The following is a 21,142-nucleotide window of genomic DNA, read 5'->3' on the forward strand; positions in this document are numbered from 1 at the left end:
CAGAGTCTCTTTCTATTGCCCAGGCTGGAGTGCAGTGGCACCATCTCAGCTCACTGCAATCTCGTTTCCCAGGATCAAATGACTCTCGCGCCTCAGCCTCTCAAGAAGAACCTCTAAGTGGCAAGAGAAAGAGGTACCACTCTAAGCTAAATGTAGCTGAGCCAGGGCAGTGAAACTTGACAAAGATGGCATAAGAGAGGCGGACCTGGAACATGCACAGTTAGCATGGTGGGGAGACTGGGACCGAGAGGAGTAATCTAGACCCAACCCCAGGCTCCAATAGGGAGCGAGAGTGAAGCAGTCATTTCACGGGGTCAGAATGAAAAGAAATCTCAGGATGGGGCAACTTAGGCAGATTTACCCTCTGTGTGCACCCTCCAAGTCCTTTGCTCAGAATTCTCCCCAGAACGTGACATGCCACATTGTAGTGGTCTAAATTCTTGTCTACTCCTTAAAAGCTGCCATAATAGATGATGTCTTAACCTTCATAGCCATAAGGTTAATCACATAGCAAACTCCTGTTGAAATAATCGTCTAGTTCCTTCTCTTAATAAACAAGAGATGCTAAAACCCAGAAGGTTAAGTGAATTGTGAGAGGCTTTCAGAGTTTGCGCCAGTGTCAAGATCTGAACTTTGGTCTTTATTACCAGGCAATTGTTCTCTGCATCACAAAGCGAGTGGCAAAGCTCGGGCTAGAGGTGGCAACAGAATGTAGAATTCTTGGTTCCTCCTGCAGAAGTGACTGAGAAGCATTAGTTTATTGTAAATGGCAGCACTTCTTTCCTTGGGTGTTGAGGGACAAATCCCTTTCCTGATACTCAGAATTGATCTCTCTTTAATAGCGGTGTCTGGTACTGAAGATCAGGATGAGATGGGCTGCTTCTCACCAGGGGGAGCACACACCGGCATCTCCCCCGCTAGCAAACTGCTTTGATCATGTGAGACTGCAAGCTCAGAAACGCAGGATGGCTCTCCGCAGAGGGGCTCGTGAAAGCCTGAATCCTCTGCCCCACTGTTACCTGACAGAGTTGTCCAGGTTCTTGGCCTGTTGAACAAAGAATTGAACAAAATGCAGAGTAACAAAAGAAAGAAGCAAGGAAAAACAAAGCAACAGAAGGGAGGAAGGAAAGCGTAGATTTATAGAAGACAATTCAGAGTGCGCTGCAGGAAGCCGATGGTCCCCAGGGATTTTATAAAGCGAAAAGAACTTGGCAACACCCCTGGGTTCCCTTTAGAGGCCTCCAACTGGTTACACCCTACGAAGGATTGGCCTGCCACCAATCAGAGGCTAAAGTGGAAACTTTTGCCTTGATATCAGAGGAGCAAGGATGTGGCCTGTGTGCCGCCTAATCGTGCCTAGAACTGTCTGCACCTGCCGATCTTTTGCTTCTGCGAACTGGCTGCACCTGCTGTTCTCCTGCTTATATCCTAGCCGTGCTTACTCTAATTCCCTATTCTCCTGCCTCCCCACCACAGCCCAAGTTCTCTGCGCAGTCTCATTTTCCACGTTATTCCTGTAATGATTCCGTCCTCCCACCCCCACTAGCAGTTACGGGGCTGGATGCAGAGCCCAACTCGGGCCACAGAGGAGCAGCAAGAACCCAGGGCAACGGGCCTGTGAGTGGAATGCATGTGGGAGAGAGAAACGGAATGAACAGAAATATTTAGGAAGCACTGTTTACAGAGGGCTCAGGCTGTGCCTGAGGAGGTGGGGGCGAGGGCTGGTGACATTTGGAAAGTCGTGGTTAAACGTGATCCCGTCAGCACCCGCTGGTCCTTCTTGAACTTGATAACCTCGGTGAAAACGCCCAGCGTTGGAGAAATTCAAGGAGTGGCTGTTGTAATTCACATTTCGCCCTTAGCCTTTCCTCTTCGCGCTGGGAAGAAGCGCTGAGCACCGTGGCTCCGCCAGGGGGCAGGAGAAGTCTGGGAATGTTTTTTTAAAAATTTCCCAACTTTTCCCCCCAAACTGTGTGCCTCCTCAAGAAACCGAATCCTCCCGCTGCAGCGTCCCAGGAGCCCGCCCCTCGCCCGCCGCCTCCCCCGCGCCCCGGTCCCGCGCAGCCGCCGCGCTCCTACGCTCCGAGGTCCGCGAGATGAAGGTCTGGCTGCTGCTCGGTCTACTGCTGGTGCACGAAGCGCTGGAGGATGGTAAGTGACTCTGGGCGCTGAGCCACCTAGCTTGTGCCCTGACTTTAGCCGGGACCCGAAGCCCCCGCCGCCCTGCTGCCAGCTCTTGCTCTAACGTTCGGCCTTCGGTGGCTCAGTCCCCGCGCCACTGCCTGCCCGGTGCACCTGCCCTCTTCTAGTGGGGTCGCCTTTCCTCCCACTCTTTCCCTTCCCGGAGAGCCCTCTAGGGGAGGTGGCAGCTACCCCGACCTTTAGGAGCCCACCAGGACCTCTCCAAGCCCCCCACCTCCAGGCGAATCAAGCATCCCTAGCCAGCGCCTGGTCCAGCCCCCACTGTCAACGTGTCGGTCCGGGAGGTGGCGCGGGAGCCTCGGATGGCTTCCACTTCCCAGCGGCGTGGCCGAGACCTCTGCTGCTGAGAGCGGGTGCCACCTAAGCACGGCAGTCGCTGATTCCGTTGTAGAGTTCCAGGTGACCTCCCCCTCCCCTCGCAGTCCTGGGTGAGTTCCGTCTACCACTTTGGGAGTGAATCCTGCAAGATCTGCCTAGATCTTCGAACAAAAATGTCAGTGTATGAAACTTCAAAACGAATGAAAACCCCATGGCTTGTTACATTTATCTAATTGGATGGGAAAGGGGGGAAGAAAATGCTTTTTTTTTTTTTTTTGGTACAGCGTATGCGACCATGACCGCTGCGCATTTTTGAATCTGTACCTGCCCTGGGTCCACCATGTGCACCATCGTGCACACTCGTGACCACAGGGTCAGGTGCCGTTTTTCTGTGTGTCTGGGTGTGTATTACTGTGGTGTATATTATACATTATTGTTAGCATTTAAGTGTTTTGTTTGTTCTATTCACTCCATGGGTGTTATTTGTACAGCACATGTTTCATCTGGGTACATCCTGGTATCCTCAAGCCTTTCTTGAAATTCCTGGGCTACAGCACAATTTTTGCTTAGATTTAGTGGAAAAGTAGCTTTTGCTGTTATGCAACTTCATGCTGGAGCCAGCTCAACCTGGGTCACATTTTTATCCACTCCTTCATCCTGACGAGTTTCTTTCTTTCCTAGGAAACTACAACATTTGCCAAAAAAAATACCGCATTGTAGTTTCCAAAATCCAAGATAGTTGCGGGACTTGAAGTTGAGAATGGGGATCCTTCAGCCTGGAGCCTGGCTTAATAAAACGTAGGCAGAGCTTCTGTTGGGAGAGTAACACTTAATTCTGCCCAGAGAGAAGTTGGCATGAGTTCAGTTTGTAAAATGCAATATTAAAATGCTCCTGGCAGGCCCTTGTATGCCACTGCTGAAAAAGCAGAAATGTAATTTGTAGTATCATTTTTTGAATAGGACAGATGTCCAGGCAAAATATTTTCAAATCAGCTGTTCCTTTGTTTATACCCAACTCGCCGGTCTTAGAGGCTCAGGAAGTGGCTTCCATTCTGCCTCCTGGATCTCGCCCAGCCCATGTGAGTTTATTACAAACATCTGCCTAAATAAATTACCATTTCTTTAAGTGTAATCCATATAAACAATAAGCATTTATGAGACAATTGGAGAAAGCGGAATACAGACTATAAGAAATCGTTGATAAATTTCAGGTGATAATAGCACTGAGATTTTGTTTATAAAAGTACACACATCTGGCCTGGCACAGTGGCTCATGCCTGTAATCCCAGCACTTTGGGAGGCCAAGGCAGGTGGATCACGAGGTCAGGAGTTCAAGACTAGGCTGGCCAAGATGGTGAAACCTCGTCTCTACTAAAAAGACAAAAATTAGCCGGGCATAGTGGTGGGTGCGTGTAGTCCCAGCTGCTTGGGAGGTTGAGGCAGAGAACTGCTTGAACCCGGGAGGCAGAGGTTGCAGTGAGCTGAGATCGCACCACTGCACTCCAGCCAGGCGACAGCGTGAGACTCCATCTCAAAAAAATAAAAATAAAAATGAAATGAAAGTACACATATCTATAATGTATGGACCATTTATGGATGAAATAGTGAACACATAGTGCCTCATTAAGTTATGTAAGCATTTGGCTAAACCTAGTAAGAATGGTTTTTGGTTTTTAGTTGTGTTGTGAGTTGTGGCCAGGAGCTACTAAGGAGAGTGGATTACACAGGAGGCCCTTCCAGTGCTGGTTTCTGATTGGCAGGTTGGGAATATCCTGCCTTCAGGGCCATCCCAAAGCACAAACTCCAGACACAAGGCCCACGACTCAACTGTGTCACTGCCTTTTAGTTTTTCTGATCACATCTAAAAGACAGTTATTGTTGTTGTTATTATTATTATTATTATTACTATTTGAGATGGAGTCTCGCTTTGTCACCCAGGCCGGAGTGCTGTGGCACAATCTCAGCTCACTGTAACTTCCACTTCCCAGATCATGCAATTCTCATGCCTCAGCCTCCTGAGTAGCTGGGACTACAGACATGCGCCACCATGCCCAGCTAATTTTTATATGTTTAGTGGAGACAGTGTTTCGCCATGTTGGCCAGGCTAGTCTCAAACTCCTGACCTCAAGTGATCCACCCACCTTGGCCTCCCAAAGTGCTGGGATTACAGGTGTCAGCCACCACACCTAGCCAAAGACAGCCTTCTAAGAGAAAAAGACTTCCCTACAAGTGTGTATGGGGGTGAACATCTGGCCTGACCCAGTGAAGTTTGCGTTCCCAATTACAAAATTCTTTACTTTTTTGGAAGTAATGTTCTTTCTCCTCATGAAGAGGGGTAGCTGAAAGGGCCCATAATATTCTGTGGCATAAAAATGAGGGATGAAAACAGGTAATAATCCAAGATTCCACTTTGAGACGTCGATCATAGCACCCGATTTTCAGCATTTATATAGAATACATGCCACAGAGTTTATTAACAGGGTGCTTCTATTTTCACATTAAAAAGTATAAAATCACAAGCATTTCCTGACTTTTGATTACCTACATATTTTTATTGAATGTCAGGAGCAAACACTGAAGTGTTAATATTGATTTGTCACTGCTGTTTTGTTGAACAACATGAGAACCTTGATCCATGCTAATCTGATCTTCAGTAACCTGGGTTTATTTCGTATCTGGTGAAAGGGGTTTCTTTCTGGGAGGACTAAAGACATTCATTATGGTCTGAGGGCAATATAGCCAGATCTCAAGAAGGTAAGGACAGAGACACAATGAGGATGATTCTCTAACCAGGAGCCTGTGACACTTTCATGTCTTCATTTATTCTTGAGAAAAAAAAAACAGTAAAAATGAGTACAGAAATATTTTAATGAAAAAAGAATTCTAAAATTCCTTATTGTTTTTGATGCAAATAATGAATGCTTTGAAGCATTCAGGATCTTGGCTGGCATGTTTGACATACAAAAAACAATTTCTGATCCTTAAAACTCAGAAAGAGAAAAGTTTGAGGGCATGAGAGAGATGCGGTGGTCAGAAGATTGATGGTTTTCAAACCTAGACAAGGTTCTAAAACGCTTTCTTTGTGGTGCTCATAATCGAATGCAGAGGAAAATAAAGAAGTAAAGAAACAATTTCAGGAAGTGGTAAGTGGCATCGAGAATCATTAATCAGGGTCTGTTAGGTTCCTAGGGCTGCCATAACAAAGTACCATAGAATAGGAGGTTTAAAACCACAGAAGTTTGTTTGCTCATGGTCCAGAGGCTTGAAGTCCAAAGTCAGTGTCAGCAGGGCCACACAGCTTCTAAGATGGGGGTAGAATCCTTCTGTGCCTCCACTAGCTTCTGGTTGTGGTCAGCAATCCCTTGGCATTTTTTGGCTTGCAGCTGCACCACTCCAATCTCTGCCTCTGTTGCCATGTGACCATCTTCTCCCTGTGTCTGTCTGTACGTGGCATTTTCGTGTGTGTGTGTGTGTCTGTCTCCTAAGAACATCAGTTCTATTGGAGGAGAACCTACCCTAATGACCTCATGCTAACGTGATTGCATTTGCAAACACTCCGTTCCCGAATGAGGTTACATTCACAGATACGTGGGAGTTAGGACTTTAGCATATCTTTTTAGGGGACACAATTTAACCAGTAAGACAGGGTGAGACGTGGAGAGGACTGAGGTGGGGTGTGAGGATGCTGTTTGGATGGAGAGCCATAAGCCTGCCTGAAGCAAGGAAGCAAACCCCGGAGGTGGCTGAAAGCAAAGCTGTGCGCTCCAGGGGTGCCACAAGTGCAACAGCTTCAAGATGGGCTTGTACCGGTTGCCAGTGTGGCTGTGATATGTGGGACAGGAGATGGCCAAGCCTTGTAGGGCGTGGGAAGATTTAGGGCTTGCTTCTAGATGAGATGAAAATCACTGGAGGCTTCTGAATGGAGAAGTACCTGTAATTTGATTTATGTTTTCAAAGGCAGGTGCTATGGTTTGTATATGGCTTGTCCCCACCACATCTTATGTTGAATTTTGATTCCCCATGCGATGGTGGTGGGAGGTAGGGCCTCGTAGGAGGTGTTTGGGCCTTGGGGGTAGTTCCTTCATGAATAGATTAATGCATTCTCTTGGGGATGTGTGCATTCTCTATTATTACTGGCAAGAACTGCTTGTTAAAGAGATTCTGTTGCCTCCTCCTCCCACCTCACCCGGTTATCTCTGCACTGCTAGTTATCATTGCCCTCTGCCCTGAGTGGAAGCAGCCTGAGGCCTTCATTTGAAGCAGACGTTGGTTCCATGCTTCTTGTACAGCCTGTAGAACGATGAGCCAAATAAACCTCTTTTCTTTATAAACAACCCAGCCCTAGGTATTCCTCTGTAACGATGCAAAATGAACTAATGCAGAAAATTGGTACCAAGGAGTGGGATATTGCTCTAAAGATACCTGAAAGTGTGGAAGCAGTTTTGGAACTTGGTACTGGGCAGAGAATTGGAGGAGTTTGAAAGGCTCAGAAGAAAATAGGAAGAGGAGGGAAAGTTTGGAATTTCTTAGAGATTGGTTATACGGTCGTGACTAAACTGTCCATAGAAATATAGACAGTAAAGTTCATGCTGACAAGGTCTCAAATGGAAACAGATAACTTATTGGGAACTGGAGAAAAGTCACCCATGTTAGGCCTTAGCAAAGAACTTGGCTGCATTGTGTTCATGTCCTAGGAATTTGCGGAAGGCCAGACTTAAGACTGATGTCCTGGGGTGTCCAAAAGAAGAAATATCTAAGCAGCAAAGTGCTCTAGTAGTGGGGGGTATGGCTGGTTTTAAAAGCTTAGTATCAGCCGGGCGCAGTGACTCACACCTGTAATCCCAGCACTTTGGGAGGCTGAGGCAGGCGGATCACGAGGTCAGGAGATCCAGACCAGCCTGGCCAACACTGTGAAACCCCGTCTCTACTAAAATACAAAAAATTAGCCAGGTGTGGTGGTGTGCACCTTTAGTCCCAGCTACTTGGGAGGCTGAGGCAGGGGAATTGATTGAACTCGGGAGGCAGAGCTTGCAGTGAATGAGATTGTGCCATTGCACTCCAGCCTGGTGACAGTTAGACTCCGTCTCCAAAAAAAAAAAAAAAAAAAAAGCTTAGGCTCAAGATCAATTACAGCAGCAAAGAAATGACCTAAAGGTAGAATTTATTATGAAAAGGGAAGCACAGAGTAAAAGTTTGGAAAATCTGAAGGCTGGCCATATGGCAGAGAATGAAAGAGCATTTTTGGGAGAAGAATCCAGGGGTACAGCTGAGAGACTGTTTGCTAAAGTAATTAGCACGAGTAAAAGAGAATCATGTGCTAGTAGTCAAGAAAATAAGAGAAAGGCCTTGAAGCCATTTTGCAAATCTTTGAGGAGCCCCTCACATCACAGGCCCAGAGACTCGGGAGAATAGAGTGGTTTTGGGGGGCAGCCCCTGCTGCCCTCCTGCCCTGCCTCGGGATGCTACTGCCCCTATCCCAGATGCACCAGCTCTACACTTGACTTAAAAGGCCCCAGGTGTGGCTCCAGATGCTGCTCCAGAGGGCACAAGCCATAAGCCTTGGAGGCTTCCACATGTCAAGTCTGCATGTGCCCAGAATGCAAGAGTGATGGAGGCTTAGCTTCCACCTAGATTTCAGAGGATGTATCAGAAAGTCTGAGTGTGCGGGCAGAAGCCTGCTACAGGGGCAAGAACTACCATAGAGAGACCCCCACGGGGCACTGCCTAGGGGAGCCATGGTAACGGGGCTGATGTGGGGATCCCAGAATTAGAGAGCCACTAGCAGTATGCACCCTCAGCTTGGAAAAGACACAGACATTCAACTCCAACCTAACTGATCAGCCATGTGGGCTTCACACAGCAAAGTTATAGGGGTGGGGATGGCCAAGGCTTGTTTTTGATTTTCCAGGCTCATAGCTGTAAGGAACTTGCCTCAAGTCTCAGATGAAACTTTGGACTTTTGAGTTGATGCTGAAACAAGTTAAGATTTGGGGGACTCTTGGGAAGGGATGCTTGTAGTTTGCAGTCTTTGAAAGACATGGGTTTTGGGGGGCCAGAGGTGCAATGCTATGGTTTGGCTATTTGACCTCCTCAAACCTCATGTTGAAATTTGATCCCCAGCGTTAGGGGTGGGGCCTAATGGGAGGTGTTTGAGTCATGGGGGCAGATCCCTGATGAATGGCTTGTTGCCCTCCCCGAGGTAATAGAACTAATAGCATGAGTTCTTGCTCCATTAATTCACGTAACAGCTGGCTAAAAGGAGCCTGGCACCTCCCCCTCTCTCTCTTGCTTCATCTCTCTCCATGTGATCTCTACATACACCCATTCTCCTTCACCTCTGCCACCAGTGGAAGCAGCTTGAGGCCCTCGCCAGATGCCCTGTCTTGAATCTTCTGGCCAGCAGAACTGTGAGCTCCCTAAACCTCTTTCCTGCATAAATGATTCAGCCTCAGCTGTCCCTTTCTAGCAACACAGATGGCTGAAGGAGTGATACAGTGGAGACGAGGGGCTGCTTAGGAGATAGTATAAATGTCTGGATGGTACATGGCTTGGCCCAGGGTGGTGTCAGTGGATGGAAGGAAAAGAGGCTGGGTTCAGGGTATATTTCAAGATGAAGTCAAAATAATTTGTTGCTGGATTGGAGAGGAAAATTTTTAAAAAGTGAGACTTGGAAGTTTTTGTCCTGAGCAATTGTCATTTGCTGATAAAGGGAGCATGAGGGAAGCATTCAGAGGTCAGACATGCTAACTTTGAGATGCTAAATTTTGGACATGCTAACTTAGACATGCCTACTAGTCTTTCAAGTGGCTGTGCTGAATAAGCAACAGGATATTGAGATCCGGAGTGTAGAGGCGGGCTCAGGACAGGAGCTAGGGCAGCTTTCAGCATATAAATGCTGCAAGGGTCATGGAACTGTGTGAGGTCACTTAGAGAGTGAAAGGTAGTTAGAGAGGAGTGACCAGGCAGGTAAGGAAAATGAGGAAGAGCTGCCGGAGACTGGAGAGTTGTCAATGACACAGGAGGAAAATCAAGGCAGCAGAGGGTCCCGCGAGCCATGTGTATCGAGTTGTTCAAGAAGAGAGTCATCAGCTGTGTTCTAACAGGTGTTCTGGAAAATACTTCAAATTGAGGTCTTTATCCTGGCATCGAAGGATCTCATTCTCAGAAACTGCTATTTGTTTTTTAAATGATACTTTAAACAGTGGTAGTGTTACTGGAAAGGGATCCTGATGCAGACCACAAGAAAGAGTTCTTAGATCGGCCGGGCGCGGTGGCTCAAGCCTGTAATCCCAGCACTTTGGGAGGCCGAGACGGGCGGATCACGAGGTCAGGAGATCGAGACCACAGTGAAACCCCGTCTCTACTAAAAAATACAAAAAACTAGCCGGGCGAGGTGGCGGACGCCTGTAGTCCCAGCTACTCGGGAGGCTGAGGCAGGAGAATGGCGTAAACCCGGGAGGCGGAGCTTGCAGTGAGCTGAGATCCGGCCACTGCACTCCAGCCTGGGCGACAGAGCGAGACTCCGTCTCAAAAAAAAAAAAAAAAAAAAAAGAGTTCTTAGATCTCGTGCAAGAAAGAATTCGGAGTGAGTCCATAAAGTGAAAGCCAATTTATTAAGAAAGTAAAGGAATGAAAGAATGGCTTCTCCCTAGGCAGAGCAGCGGCATGGTCTGCTCAGCTGCTTATACTTACTGTTACTTCTGGATTATATGCCAAACAAGGGGTGGATTATTCATGAGTTTTCAGGAAAGGGATGGGAAATTCCTGGAACTGAGGGTTCCTCTCTTTTTTAGACCATATAGGGTAACTTCGTAATGTTGCCATGGCTTTTGTAAATTGTCATCGCACTGGTGGGCGTATCTTCTAGCATGCTAATGCATTATAATTAGCATATAACGATCAGTGAGGATGACTATAGGTCATGTTCGTTGCCATCTTGGTTTTGGTGGGATTTGGCCAGCTTCTTTACCGCAACCTGTTTTATCAGCAAGGTGTCTGTGACCTGTATCTTGAGCCAACCCCCTGTCTCATCCTGTGACAAATGACTTAATCTCCTGGGAATGCCACCCAGTGGTTCTCAGCCTTATTTTACCCAGCCCCTATTCAAGATTGGAGTCTCTCTGGTTCGAATCTCTGACAGTAGGAGGGTGTTTTGGAGTGGGGTTCTCGAAAGGAATAGAGAAAGGAAGGGCTCACTACATCTTGCTACATTTTCCTCTCCATAGGGTCGCTTTCCCACCTTCTCAGCTTTGTTGCTGGAAAAGTATGTGTGTTCCTGCAGGGTGTTTCATGAAAAGTGGAAAAATGAGGGTGGCGTCTCTCGGTTTGTGTAACTAATTGGGAAGCAACTGAGCGGCTCAGAAAAATGTATGGCGTGGTTACTGGGGTGCTACTTTTAAGGATGGCATTTCCCCTTTACTGCCCATCAGGGAGAAGAAAACCAAACAACTTTATGCTTTGATGTTAATGACTATGCTTAACAAGAACTCTCATCCAAGCTGCAGTCAACGATTCTTCTAATTAATTTATTTTCTCTTCCAGCACAGTTCTATTAGAGAGGCTAATAGGTTACTGTTGATGAGTAAGATTTGATTGTGGGTCTCAGTTGATGCTGAATAACCTTGGTCCTTTGTCCTGCTTCCTTCTCGCTTTGTAACATCTGTTTATTTATTTTGGATATAAGGGTTTTTGGGGTTTTGTCTGTTTTCTTGTTTTTTTGAGACAGAGTCTCACTCTCTTGCCCAGGCTGCAGTGCGGTGGCAGTGGCGCGATCTCAGCTCACTGCAACCTCCATCTCCCAGGATCAAGCAATTCTCATGCCTCAGCCTCCCGAGTTGCTGAGACTACAAGGCATGTACCACCATGCCTGGCTAATTTTTTTGTATTTTTTGGAAGAGATGGGGTTTCACCATGTTGGCTAGCCTGGTCTTGAACTCCTGGCCTCAAGTGATCCACCCTACTTGGCCTCCCAAAGTGCTGGGATGATAGGCATGAGCCACCGCACCAGGCTGGAGATGGGGTTTTGATCAGCATCTCCTCACTGGGGGGATCCAACGTGTGCCTTGGAAAAGTATCTCCAGCTCTTCCAGGAAGACGAGGCTCTTATCCCCAGCGTCAAGTTCTGTGTGGCTTGGAACTCCATGTCACATCAAACAAAGAATCTCATGGTGCATGAGACTTGTGCAAACAAAGTGTAAAAGCAACAACATGCTAATCTCTATGTGGATGGAGAGGCAATGGCATGAGCCAGAGAAAGCTCTAGACTTGGAGTCAGAGGGTCTGGTTTTTCATTACCTTCTTGATGACCTGGAGTGAACAACTTGGCATCTATACATTAAAAAGAATAATATCTGCTTAGCCTCCACCACAAGTTTTTCATAGAGATCTCATGTGACAACCACAGAAAAACAAGTAGCACTTAGCCAGCAATCACTCACTATGGGCCAGATGCTAATTTCACCATTTTCGACATATTAACTCATTTAACTCCCACAGTAACTATTATAGTTATTATGAGGTAGTTGTTACCATATCATTCTCAATTTACAGATGAGGAAACGGAAACAGAAGAGGGTAAGTAGCTTCCCAAGGTCACACAACGAGTAAGTGGCAGGCCTGGACCTGAAGTTAGTAATGCTATTTAATCGTTCTTGAATTTTGCCACCTGTTGCTCTATAAAATATACAATGTAATAGTCTCAAAAATGCAATGGTAATGGACTTTAACTTTTATTTATCTATGGGATGAATTCTTATATTTTTTAGGTCTTTCAAAAATAACCAGTTGACATAGTTAGGCTGAAGAGTCATATCTTTTAAAAAGTTAGACATGGGATTTGGGAGTCACTCATTTCCAGGAATGTCTGGGTATCTGTGGGGCCACTAGGCTGGTCCTTTAAGTTAGCATCATTACCCTCAAACCACAGGCCAATTTTGTGGTCAGGCAGCTGCACCAACTATATAGTTAGATCAGCTGGTGGGGCTGTTTGGTCAGAAGGTCAAATTATTTTGCATAGATAGCAAATATTTGGATACATAATCTCCATAATGAGGTAATCTGATGTTCCTGAGTAACATAGATAACAAGGTATTACTTACTTCAAGCTTAGAAGTCAGACAAGTAGCTCTGTTTGTCTAAATTCCATAGGATTTACATATGGTTATTGTCATTTCTGATAGCTTGAATTCCTGTTCCATGATACACAGAACACCAAATTAGACATTAATCCAGAGTTTTCTTAATCTCACAGGCATTAAAATATTTACAGGGCACAGATTACTTGGACATTGTAAAGGTAGGCTTTCTTTTCTTTTCTTTTCTTTTTTTTTTTTTTTTGAGACAGAGTCTTGCTCTGTCAACCAGACTGGAGTGCAGTGGTGCAATCATAGCTCACCATAAACTTAGACTCATGGGCTCAAGTGATCCTCCTGCCTCAGCCTCCAGGCATGTGTTACCACATTCAGCTTTTTTTTTTTTTCCTTTATTTTGTAGCCATGTACCATGTTGCCCGGGCTGGTCTTGAACTCTTGGCCTCAAGCAAACCTCCCAACTTGCAACTTGGCCTCCCAAAGTGGTGGGATTACATGTGTGAGCAACCATGCCTGGCCTATTATTGTCTATCTTAAGAAGAAAACTGTAATTTCTACCTTATTGCAGAGCTGAGGCTTATGCTTCACAATTGATGTTGCTGGATCAATGTACTTTTGTTGGTCTGACACATTCCCAGCCATTGCAGTGCTTTTCCTTCTAGGAGGCTGGGAGCGTGTGCATGGGAGCCATTGTCTACCCCCACCTATCATTAAAACCAGGAGTGATAAACCACACGTCCAGGGTGAGCAGAATAATGGGCAAACAGCAGATTCAGCAGCAGGTGTTGGGGGTTCCGCCTTGGAGACTAGGGTTCAAGGTCACAGCTCTACTCCCTGGAAGGATAGAGGATGCTCCGTAAGGCCTGTAACCAAGAGGAACCTTAGTAGGGGAAGGAAGGGAAATAAGAGACTCGGGCCTAAGAGAAGAAACAGGTCACAGCTGGACATGAAGTCACAGAAAATAGAGCAGGGCTCAGGGGTTGAGGCATAGAAGCCCAAAGAGTGAGGCTTGGATCTTGACACTGAGCCAAGAGATCCCAAGGGCAGGATTGGTTCTAGACTCAGGGCCACACTGAACTAAGAGGGGAGGCCCCATGGCTCCCGTTTCAAAGGACAACACACAAAGGAAACCAAATTCATCATTACACAGTTGAGTCCAAATCAATTGTGTTTTTTATTATACTTTTCTCCTAATCTACCACATGTTCTATAAATGCCCTGTCGTTCTCTCAATTGGCCAAGGGCTGTGTGGTTGTTCAAAATATGTACAGAATGTTTATCTCCACATAGTGAAATGAGCTCTCTGGAATGGGAATAGGAGGCCTGACTTCTGCTCCACATTCTGCCACTAACCAGCTGAGTGACTCTGTACAGTTTATTCAGCTTTTCAGGGAGGGCCTCCTTTAGTTTTTAAATCTACAACATGAGGACTTGACCTAAATGATCTCTAAGGATGTCGTAAGTTTGAAAATTTTATAATTCTGTGGGTATCTATTGAGGTGGCCTTTGAGCTTGTGCGGACAGATGGTCAAACTGAAACTCTACAGTACCTTTTTCTTTCTTTTTTTTTTTTGAGACAGGGTCTCACTGTCACCCAGGCTGGAGTGTGGTGGCATGATCTCGGTTCACTGCAACCTCCGCCTCCCAGGTTCAAGCAATTCTCGTGCCTCAGCCTCCCTAGCAGCTGTGACTACAGGCATGCACCACCATGCCTGGCTAATTTTGTATTTTTAGTAGAGACAGGGTTTTGCCGTGTTGCCCAGGCTTGTCTCAAACTCCTGACCTCAAGTGATCCACCTGCCTTGGCTCCCAAAGTGCTGGGATTACAGGAGTGATCCACCATGCCCAGTCCTGAAAACGTTTAGATAACTCTAGAGAAGATAAATTTTTAATCCTCCCCTCCTCATATGTCAACATTGTTTTCACTGCAACCTCTGTCTCCCCACACCTGGCCTACAGTCCGCTTTTCTTTCTTGTTGCGTGGACACAACTGTGTGGCTGCAAGGGGCTTAGCTGAGATTTTAGGAGTCTGGTGGCCCACCACAGGCAGAACAGGGAGGGGGGACTCTTCCCTGGGTGTAGTCAGTAAGGGTGCCTTATTTATAGAGAAGACAAAAACAACCATAAAAGCAACTTAAAGTCAGTTAGCTTTTTATTATCACTATTTGCCAGCAACTCTCAACAATGTTGGTGATAAAATACTCCTTCCCCAAAGATATTTTGTTGGTGAAATTCTAAATCATTGCTACAGTTACAGTTGAGTTTTGATCATTTATATGTAAGTTTCAGATTAGTATACATTTAATATTTACTCTTTAATAATAAACATTTTATTCCAACTAGACATCACCAGCCCCTGACAAATGTAATCTCCACTTTACCATTTGTTTTGAGAGAAAGTTCATCATGGTTCAAAATCTTGGCAGGGCAGAGTGGCTCACACCTATAATTGTAGCACTTTGGGAGGCCTAGGTGGGAGTGTTGCTTGAGGCTAGGAGTTAGATACAAGCCTGGGCAATATAGCAAGACCCCAACTCTAAAAAAAAAAATTGTTCAGCGTGGTCTCACATACCTGTGGACCTAGCTAGTCAGGAGGCTGAGGCAGGAGGATCACTTGAGCCCAGGAGTTCAAGGCTGCAGTGAGCTAGGATCATGCCATTGCATTCCAGCCTGGGTGATAGAGTGAGATTCTGTTTCTAACAATAAACACAAAATATTTTGCATGCAATTTCAGCACAGTTTATGCCCCCAGTCTCTGTGGAACTACATATTTCTGTGTTTAAACAGTAGAATCAAAATGAACAGTGACAACATAGAGGCTGCAAAGTAAAGAAACAGCCTTGAATGGCTTCAGTTCGGCTGTTTTGTGTGACCACTTAGAGACTGTGCAACAGTGTGAACTATAGGCAATAATATTTTTGTTTTCTAAGGGCAAATTTTAGCTCATACATGAACTATTTTGCTGAATTTGAGTATCTTTGGAGCTGAAATATTTTCCTTTTTAATGATTGTTTTAAAACTATAGAATCAAAAAATGATTATTACATGACTTTTACTGAAAACAATATTGAGATATGAGGAGGGGAGGATTAAAAAGTTATCTTCTCTAGAGTTATCTAAAAGTTAACAGGGCTGGGCATGGTGGCTCACTCCTGTAATTCCAGCACTTTGGGAGGCCAAGGCAGGCGGATCACCTGAGGTCAGGAGTTTGAGACCAGCCTGGCCAACATGGTGAGACCCTGTCTCCATGTCTCTACTAAAAATACAAAAATGAGTTGGGTGCGGCGGCGGGCACCTGTAATCTCAGCTACTTAGGACGCTGAGGCAAGAGAATCACTGGGAGGCGGAGGTTGCAGTGAGTTGAGATCATGCCACTGTACTCCGGCCTAGGCAACATAGTGAGAATCTGTCTCAAAAAAAAAAAAAAAAGAAGAAGAAGAAGAAGAAAAAGTTATCAGCCTCAAATATTCCGAGGATGCCGTTACTATAGTGCATTTCTCTCTCCTTGGTTTGTGCAGTTACTGGCCAACACCTTCCCAAGAACAAGCGTCCAAAGGAACCAGGGGAGAATAGAATCAAACCTACCAACAAGAAGGTGAAGCCCAAAATTCCTAAAATAAAGGACAGGGACTCAGCCGATTCAACACCAAAGACGCAGTCTATCATGATGCAGGTGCTGGATAAAGGTCGCTTCCAGAAACCCGCCGCTACCCTGAGTCTGCTGGCAGGGCAAAGTGTAGAGCTTCGATGTAAGGGGAGTAGAATTGGATGGAGCTACCCTGCATATCTTGACACCTTTAAGGACTCTCGCATCAGGTAAGCATTTTTTTTTTTTTTTTTAACTGTGTAGGGTTGAGTATTTGTAATTGTAATAGTTAACAAAATTCCTTCTTAACTGTTATTATACATTGTTTCTGACATGTTGCGTTTTACCCTAATAGATCATTAGAATAGAAACTCAAAGAACGAAAGTCACAGATTTTATTTCTTTACCCAGTTAATAAAAACAACTGCAAATCCTACCAACATTTGTTGAAAGAGTGAAATTGTATAGGAAACCATGTAACAAAACCATATGACAATTTTATTTGAAAATGTATGGTGAGTGACATTTTATAGGAAACCAAAATTTTATAGAAAACTATTTTGCGTAGAGATGGATGTTTAAAAATTCATATTGTGTGGCCAGGTGCAGTGGCTCATGCCTGTAATCCCAGCCCTTTGGGAGGCCAAAGCAGGCAGATCACTTGAGGCCAGGAGTTGGAGACTAGCCTGGCCAACATGGTGAAACCCTGTCTCTACAAGAAATATGAATTAGCCAGATGTGGTAGCATGTGCCTGTAATCCCAGCTACCCAGGAGGCTGGGGCAAGAGAGTCGCTTGAACCCCAGAGGTGGAGGTTACAGTGAACCACGATCGCACCATCACACTCCAGCCTGGGTGACAGAGGGAGACTCCGTCTCAAAAAAAATATTAAAAAAACATACTGTGTAAATTAATGGACATGTTTTATGTTATTTCTTAAATAATCATAATGAAAACTGAAATGATCTAACAGGAGATTCCTGTGAGCAACTTGACTAGATATCAACTTCAACTACTTTTCAACTGCTTCTGATTATTATTTTTATTATTATATATTTATTTTTTTTAGACAGTCTCGCTCTGTCACGCAGGCTGGAGTGCAGTGGTGCGATCTCGGTTCACTGCAAGCTCCGCCTCCCGGGTTCATGCCATTCTCCTGCCTCAGCCTCCCGAGTAGCTGGGACTACAGGCACCTGCCACCACGCCCAGCTAAGTTTTTGCATTTTTAGTAGAGATGGGGTTTCACCATGTTAGCCAGGATGGTCTCGATCTCCTGACCTCGTGATCCTCCCGCCTCGGCCTCCCAAAGTGCTGGGATTACATGCGTGAGCCGCCGCGCCCGGTAGCTTCTGATTATTTTTACGTTCATAAATCTATGACTGTTACATTCAGAGGCCTCAACTGGTAAGAAGGCCAGTGATTTCTCATGTTTAAATGAGTACCTTCAGGAGGCTGGGCTTTCTAGACCAGGAAGAGTGGTTATGGTGGTGATGGCGGCAAGTGTGAGAAGCAAGAAAGAAACACATACTTTCTGCGGTGCTGGGAGGAACCTGAGCACGGGCTGTGAGTCAGGGGGTGTGTATGGGGTTAGAGTCCTGTGCACCTTGGCGAAGTCTCCTAAACTCCACCAGGCCTGTTTCCTTATGTGTAGAATGAGGGCGGGGGATGACATGATTTCTAAGATTCTTTCTGACCCTATTTCCGTATATGATGGAGAAATAGGATCGATTTACAATGGAGAAATACCAGACGTTGTTTGAGATGACAAGAGTGGGAGAAAGAAAGGCTGCAGGAAGGCTGGGCGCGGTGGCTCATGCCTGTAATCCCAGCGCTTTGGGAGGCCAAGGTGGGCAGATTGTCATGATGTCAAGAGATCAATACCATCCTGGCCAACATTGTGAAACCCCGTCTCTACTAAAAGTATAAAAATAAACTGGGCGTGGTGCATGCCTCTAGTCCCAGCTATTTGGGAGGCTGAGGCAGGAGAATCGCTTGAACCTGGGAGGCGGAGGTTGCAGTGAGCCGAGATTGCATCACTGGACTCCAGCCTGGCAACATAGCAATACTCCATCTCAAAAGAAAAAAAAAAAAGACTGCAGAGGGCAGGTATCTCAGACTCTGCATGTTCATAACAGATTCATATTTCCACACAAACTGTGTTTCTGCAGAAATTCATCTCCCTCAAGGACATCATTATCCACTTGGTTACCCAACCAGAAGACTGGGAGGCATCCATGCCTCCTCCCTCTCTCCCACACTCTCCACATCCAGTCAGTCGCCAGGTTAAGCCAGTTCAGCCTTCATTTTAACATTTCAAAATTCTACGAGTTTGGTGTAAATGTAATAGCGGTTCTTGCCATGAAACGTGATGATGGCAAACCGCTATTGCTTTTGCACCAACCTAATATATGACTCAATTCCCTCTTCATAGCAATTGAGCCTTCTTCCAGGAATGGGCATCTGTCCATTTGTGTTGCTGGAGTCACTGTCCCCTGTCTGAGCTGCTGTTCTCTGCCATCTCTGATACTGCGGTGACCACACCCAGGCTAGTGCTGCTCACTGCAGCTGGACCAACACTTAGAAGTCAGAGTGCAGCGTGTGGCTCCCCTGCTAACCACTCGGTGGGTGCCCTTGAGGATAAAGTCCAACATCCTCACACGGCAGTGAGGCCCTCCCTGACCTCTGCCGTCTCTCTGGAGTCACCTCTAATCTGGATGGGTCACTCCGCTCGCGCTGCCCTGGGCTCCTGTAAGATTCTCAAAAGCACCAGGCTCCTGGGGCCTTCAAGTTTGCTGTTTTCATAGCCAGGAACACTCTTGGGCCCCTCAGCACCAGGCTAACCTCAGGCATCACTTTCTCTGGGAAACCCATGGCAGGCCCCTCCAGCTGTGTGTTCCCACAGCACTTGCTGTTGCATCTTCCCGGCTCTCTTCACACTGAAAACTACTTTCAACATCTTTGTTTTTCACTGAGACTTAGCTGAGTGGTTGGCATTTAGCTTTCCCTACTTAATGCTTGACTGACAAGCCTCCCTGATACACTTGTCCTTCTTACACACACACACACACACACACACACACACACACTTCCCTATACACACCACTTGGAAAATAAATAAAATACATGTATAAGTTATAGTAAACTGTCTACTTATCTCTGTTATCCTCTTGTGTTAAGACATCTTTCACATTTTTATTCTGACTCTACCTTCTAGCATCGTGGATAAAACAGGATAGGGTCCTTCTTAAGGCTGAGTGGGCTGGATGGGGAGTGGAAATGGAGAAAGTGAATCCATTCTTCCTGTTTCTCTTTCTACACTTGAAGTGCGTGTGTGTAAGAGAGAACATATGGATATTCTGCTTGGAAGATATATGGAAAGACTTACCACTATATATGTTTATGTGCGGTAAAAAACACATAACATAGATTTACCCTCTTAATGATTTTGAAGGCCAGGCATGATGGCCCACACCTGTAATCCCAGCACTTTGGGAGGCCAAGGTGGGCGGGCTTGAGCCCAGGAGTTCAAGACCAGCTTGGGCAACATGGCGAAACCATCTCTACTAAAATTACGAGAAAAAAAAAATTTAACCTGGCTTTGGAGTGCATTCCTGTAGTCCCAGCTACTTGAGAGGCTAAGGGGGTGGGATTACCTGAGCCCAGGAAGTCAACGCTGCAGTGAGCCATGATCATACCACTGCAATCCAGCCTGGGCAATGGGAGTGAGACTGTCTCAGAAAAAAAAAGAAAGAAAAAATAATTTTGAAGTGTACAGTATTGTTACCTGTAGGCACATTGTTGTATAATAGACCTCTAGACCGTTTTCATCTTGCATGGCCAAAACTCTGCCCACTGGACTCCTCCTCTCCTAGCACTCTGTCCTGGCAATCACCTTGCTACTGGCTGTTTCTATGAGTTTGACAACTCTAGGTACCCCATATAAATGGAATATGCAGCATATTTTTGTTATTGTTGCTGACTTATTTCCCACAGCATGATGTCCTCAAAGTTCTTTGATGTCACAGCATATGATATGGTTTCCTTTTTGTTTAAGGCTGAGTAATATTATATTGTATATATATACCACATTTTATGTTTGAGATGGAGTCTTGCTCTGTCACCCAGGCTGGAGTGCAGTGGGATGATCTCGGCTCACTACAGTTTCTGCCTCCCAGGTTCAAGTGATTCTCCTGCCTCAGCCTCCCAACTAGCTGGGATTACAGGCACACACCACCACACTTAGCTAATTTTTGTATCTTTAGTAGAGACAGGGTTTCACTATGATGGCCAGGCTGGTCTCGAATTCCTGACCTCGGCCTCCCCTAAGTGCTGGGATTACAGGTGTGAGCCACCATGCCTGGCCTATACTACATTTGTTTTGTTTGTTTTGTTTTGAGATGGAGTCTTGCTCTTTCACCCAGGCTGGAGTGCAGTGGTGCAATCTCAGCTCACTGCAATCTCCACCTCCCAGGTTCAAGCGACTCTTCTGCCTCAGCTTCCAGAGTAGCTAGGATTACAGGCACGCACCGCCGTGCCTGGCTAATTTTTGTATTTTTAGTAGAGATGAGGTTTTACCATGTTGACCAGGGTGGTCTCGAACTCCTGACCTCAGGCAGTCTGCCCACTTTGGCCTCCCATAGTGCTGGGATTCCAGGTGTGAGCCACTGTGCCTGGCCTAGACTACATTTTTATAATCCATCATCCAGCGATAGGCATTTAGGCTCCTTCCACCTTCTGGCTATTGTGAATGCCACAATGAACATGGATGTGCATATATTTCTTTGAGTTTCTGCTTTTAATTCTTATGGATATATACCCAAAAGTGGGATTTGCCACATACATTTTTTTTTTTTTTTCTGATGGACATCCTGATGTTGGTTTTACTGTTTTTGTTTTGAATACACAGGCCGGGTCAGGAGCAGTGAGATTTGCCAGCACTCTAAGGGTCT

General features: G+C 45.8%; 1 protein-coding gene across 1 annotated transcript in view; it reads left to right on the plus strand.

Annotated features, from left to right (window-relative positions):
• Window positions 1-2,036: 2,036 nt before the first annotated feature.
• The window catches only part of PDGFRL (platelet derived growth factor receptor like), a 66,344-nt gene continuing 47,238 nt past the window's right edge, over window positions 2,037-21,142 (plus strand). The window contains exons 1-2 of the mRNA XM_045397917.3: window positions 2,037-2,151; window positions 16,127-16,424. Coding sequence (XP_045253852.2) covers window positions 2,097-2,151; window positions 16,127-16,424 — 353 coding nt within the window. The 5' untranslated portion in view covers window positions 2,037-2,096. The remainder of the gene's footprint in view (window positions 2,152-16,126; window positions 16,425-21,142) is intronic.

This window comes from Macaca fascicularis, chromosome 8, assembly GCF_037993035.2.
Source record: "Macaca fascicularis isolate 582-1 chromosome 8, T2T-MFA8v1.1".
In the NCBI taxonomy this organism is placed as follows: domain Eukaryota; kingdom Metazoa; phylum Chordata; class Mammalia; order Primates; family Cercopithecidae; genus Macaca; species Macaca fascicularis.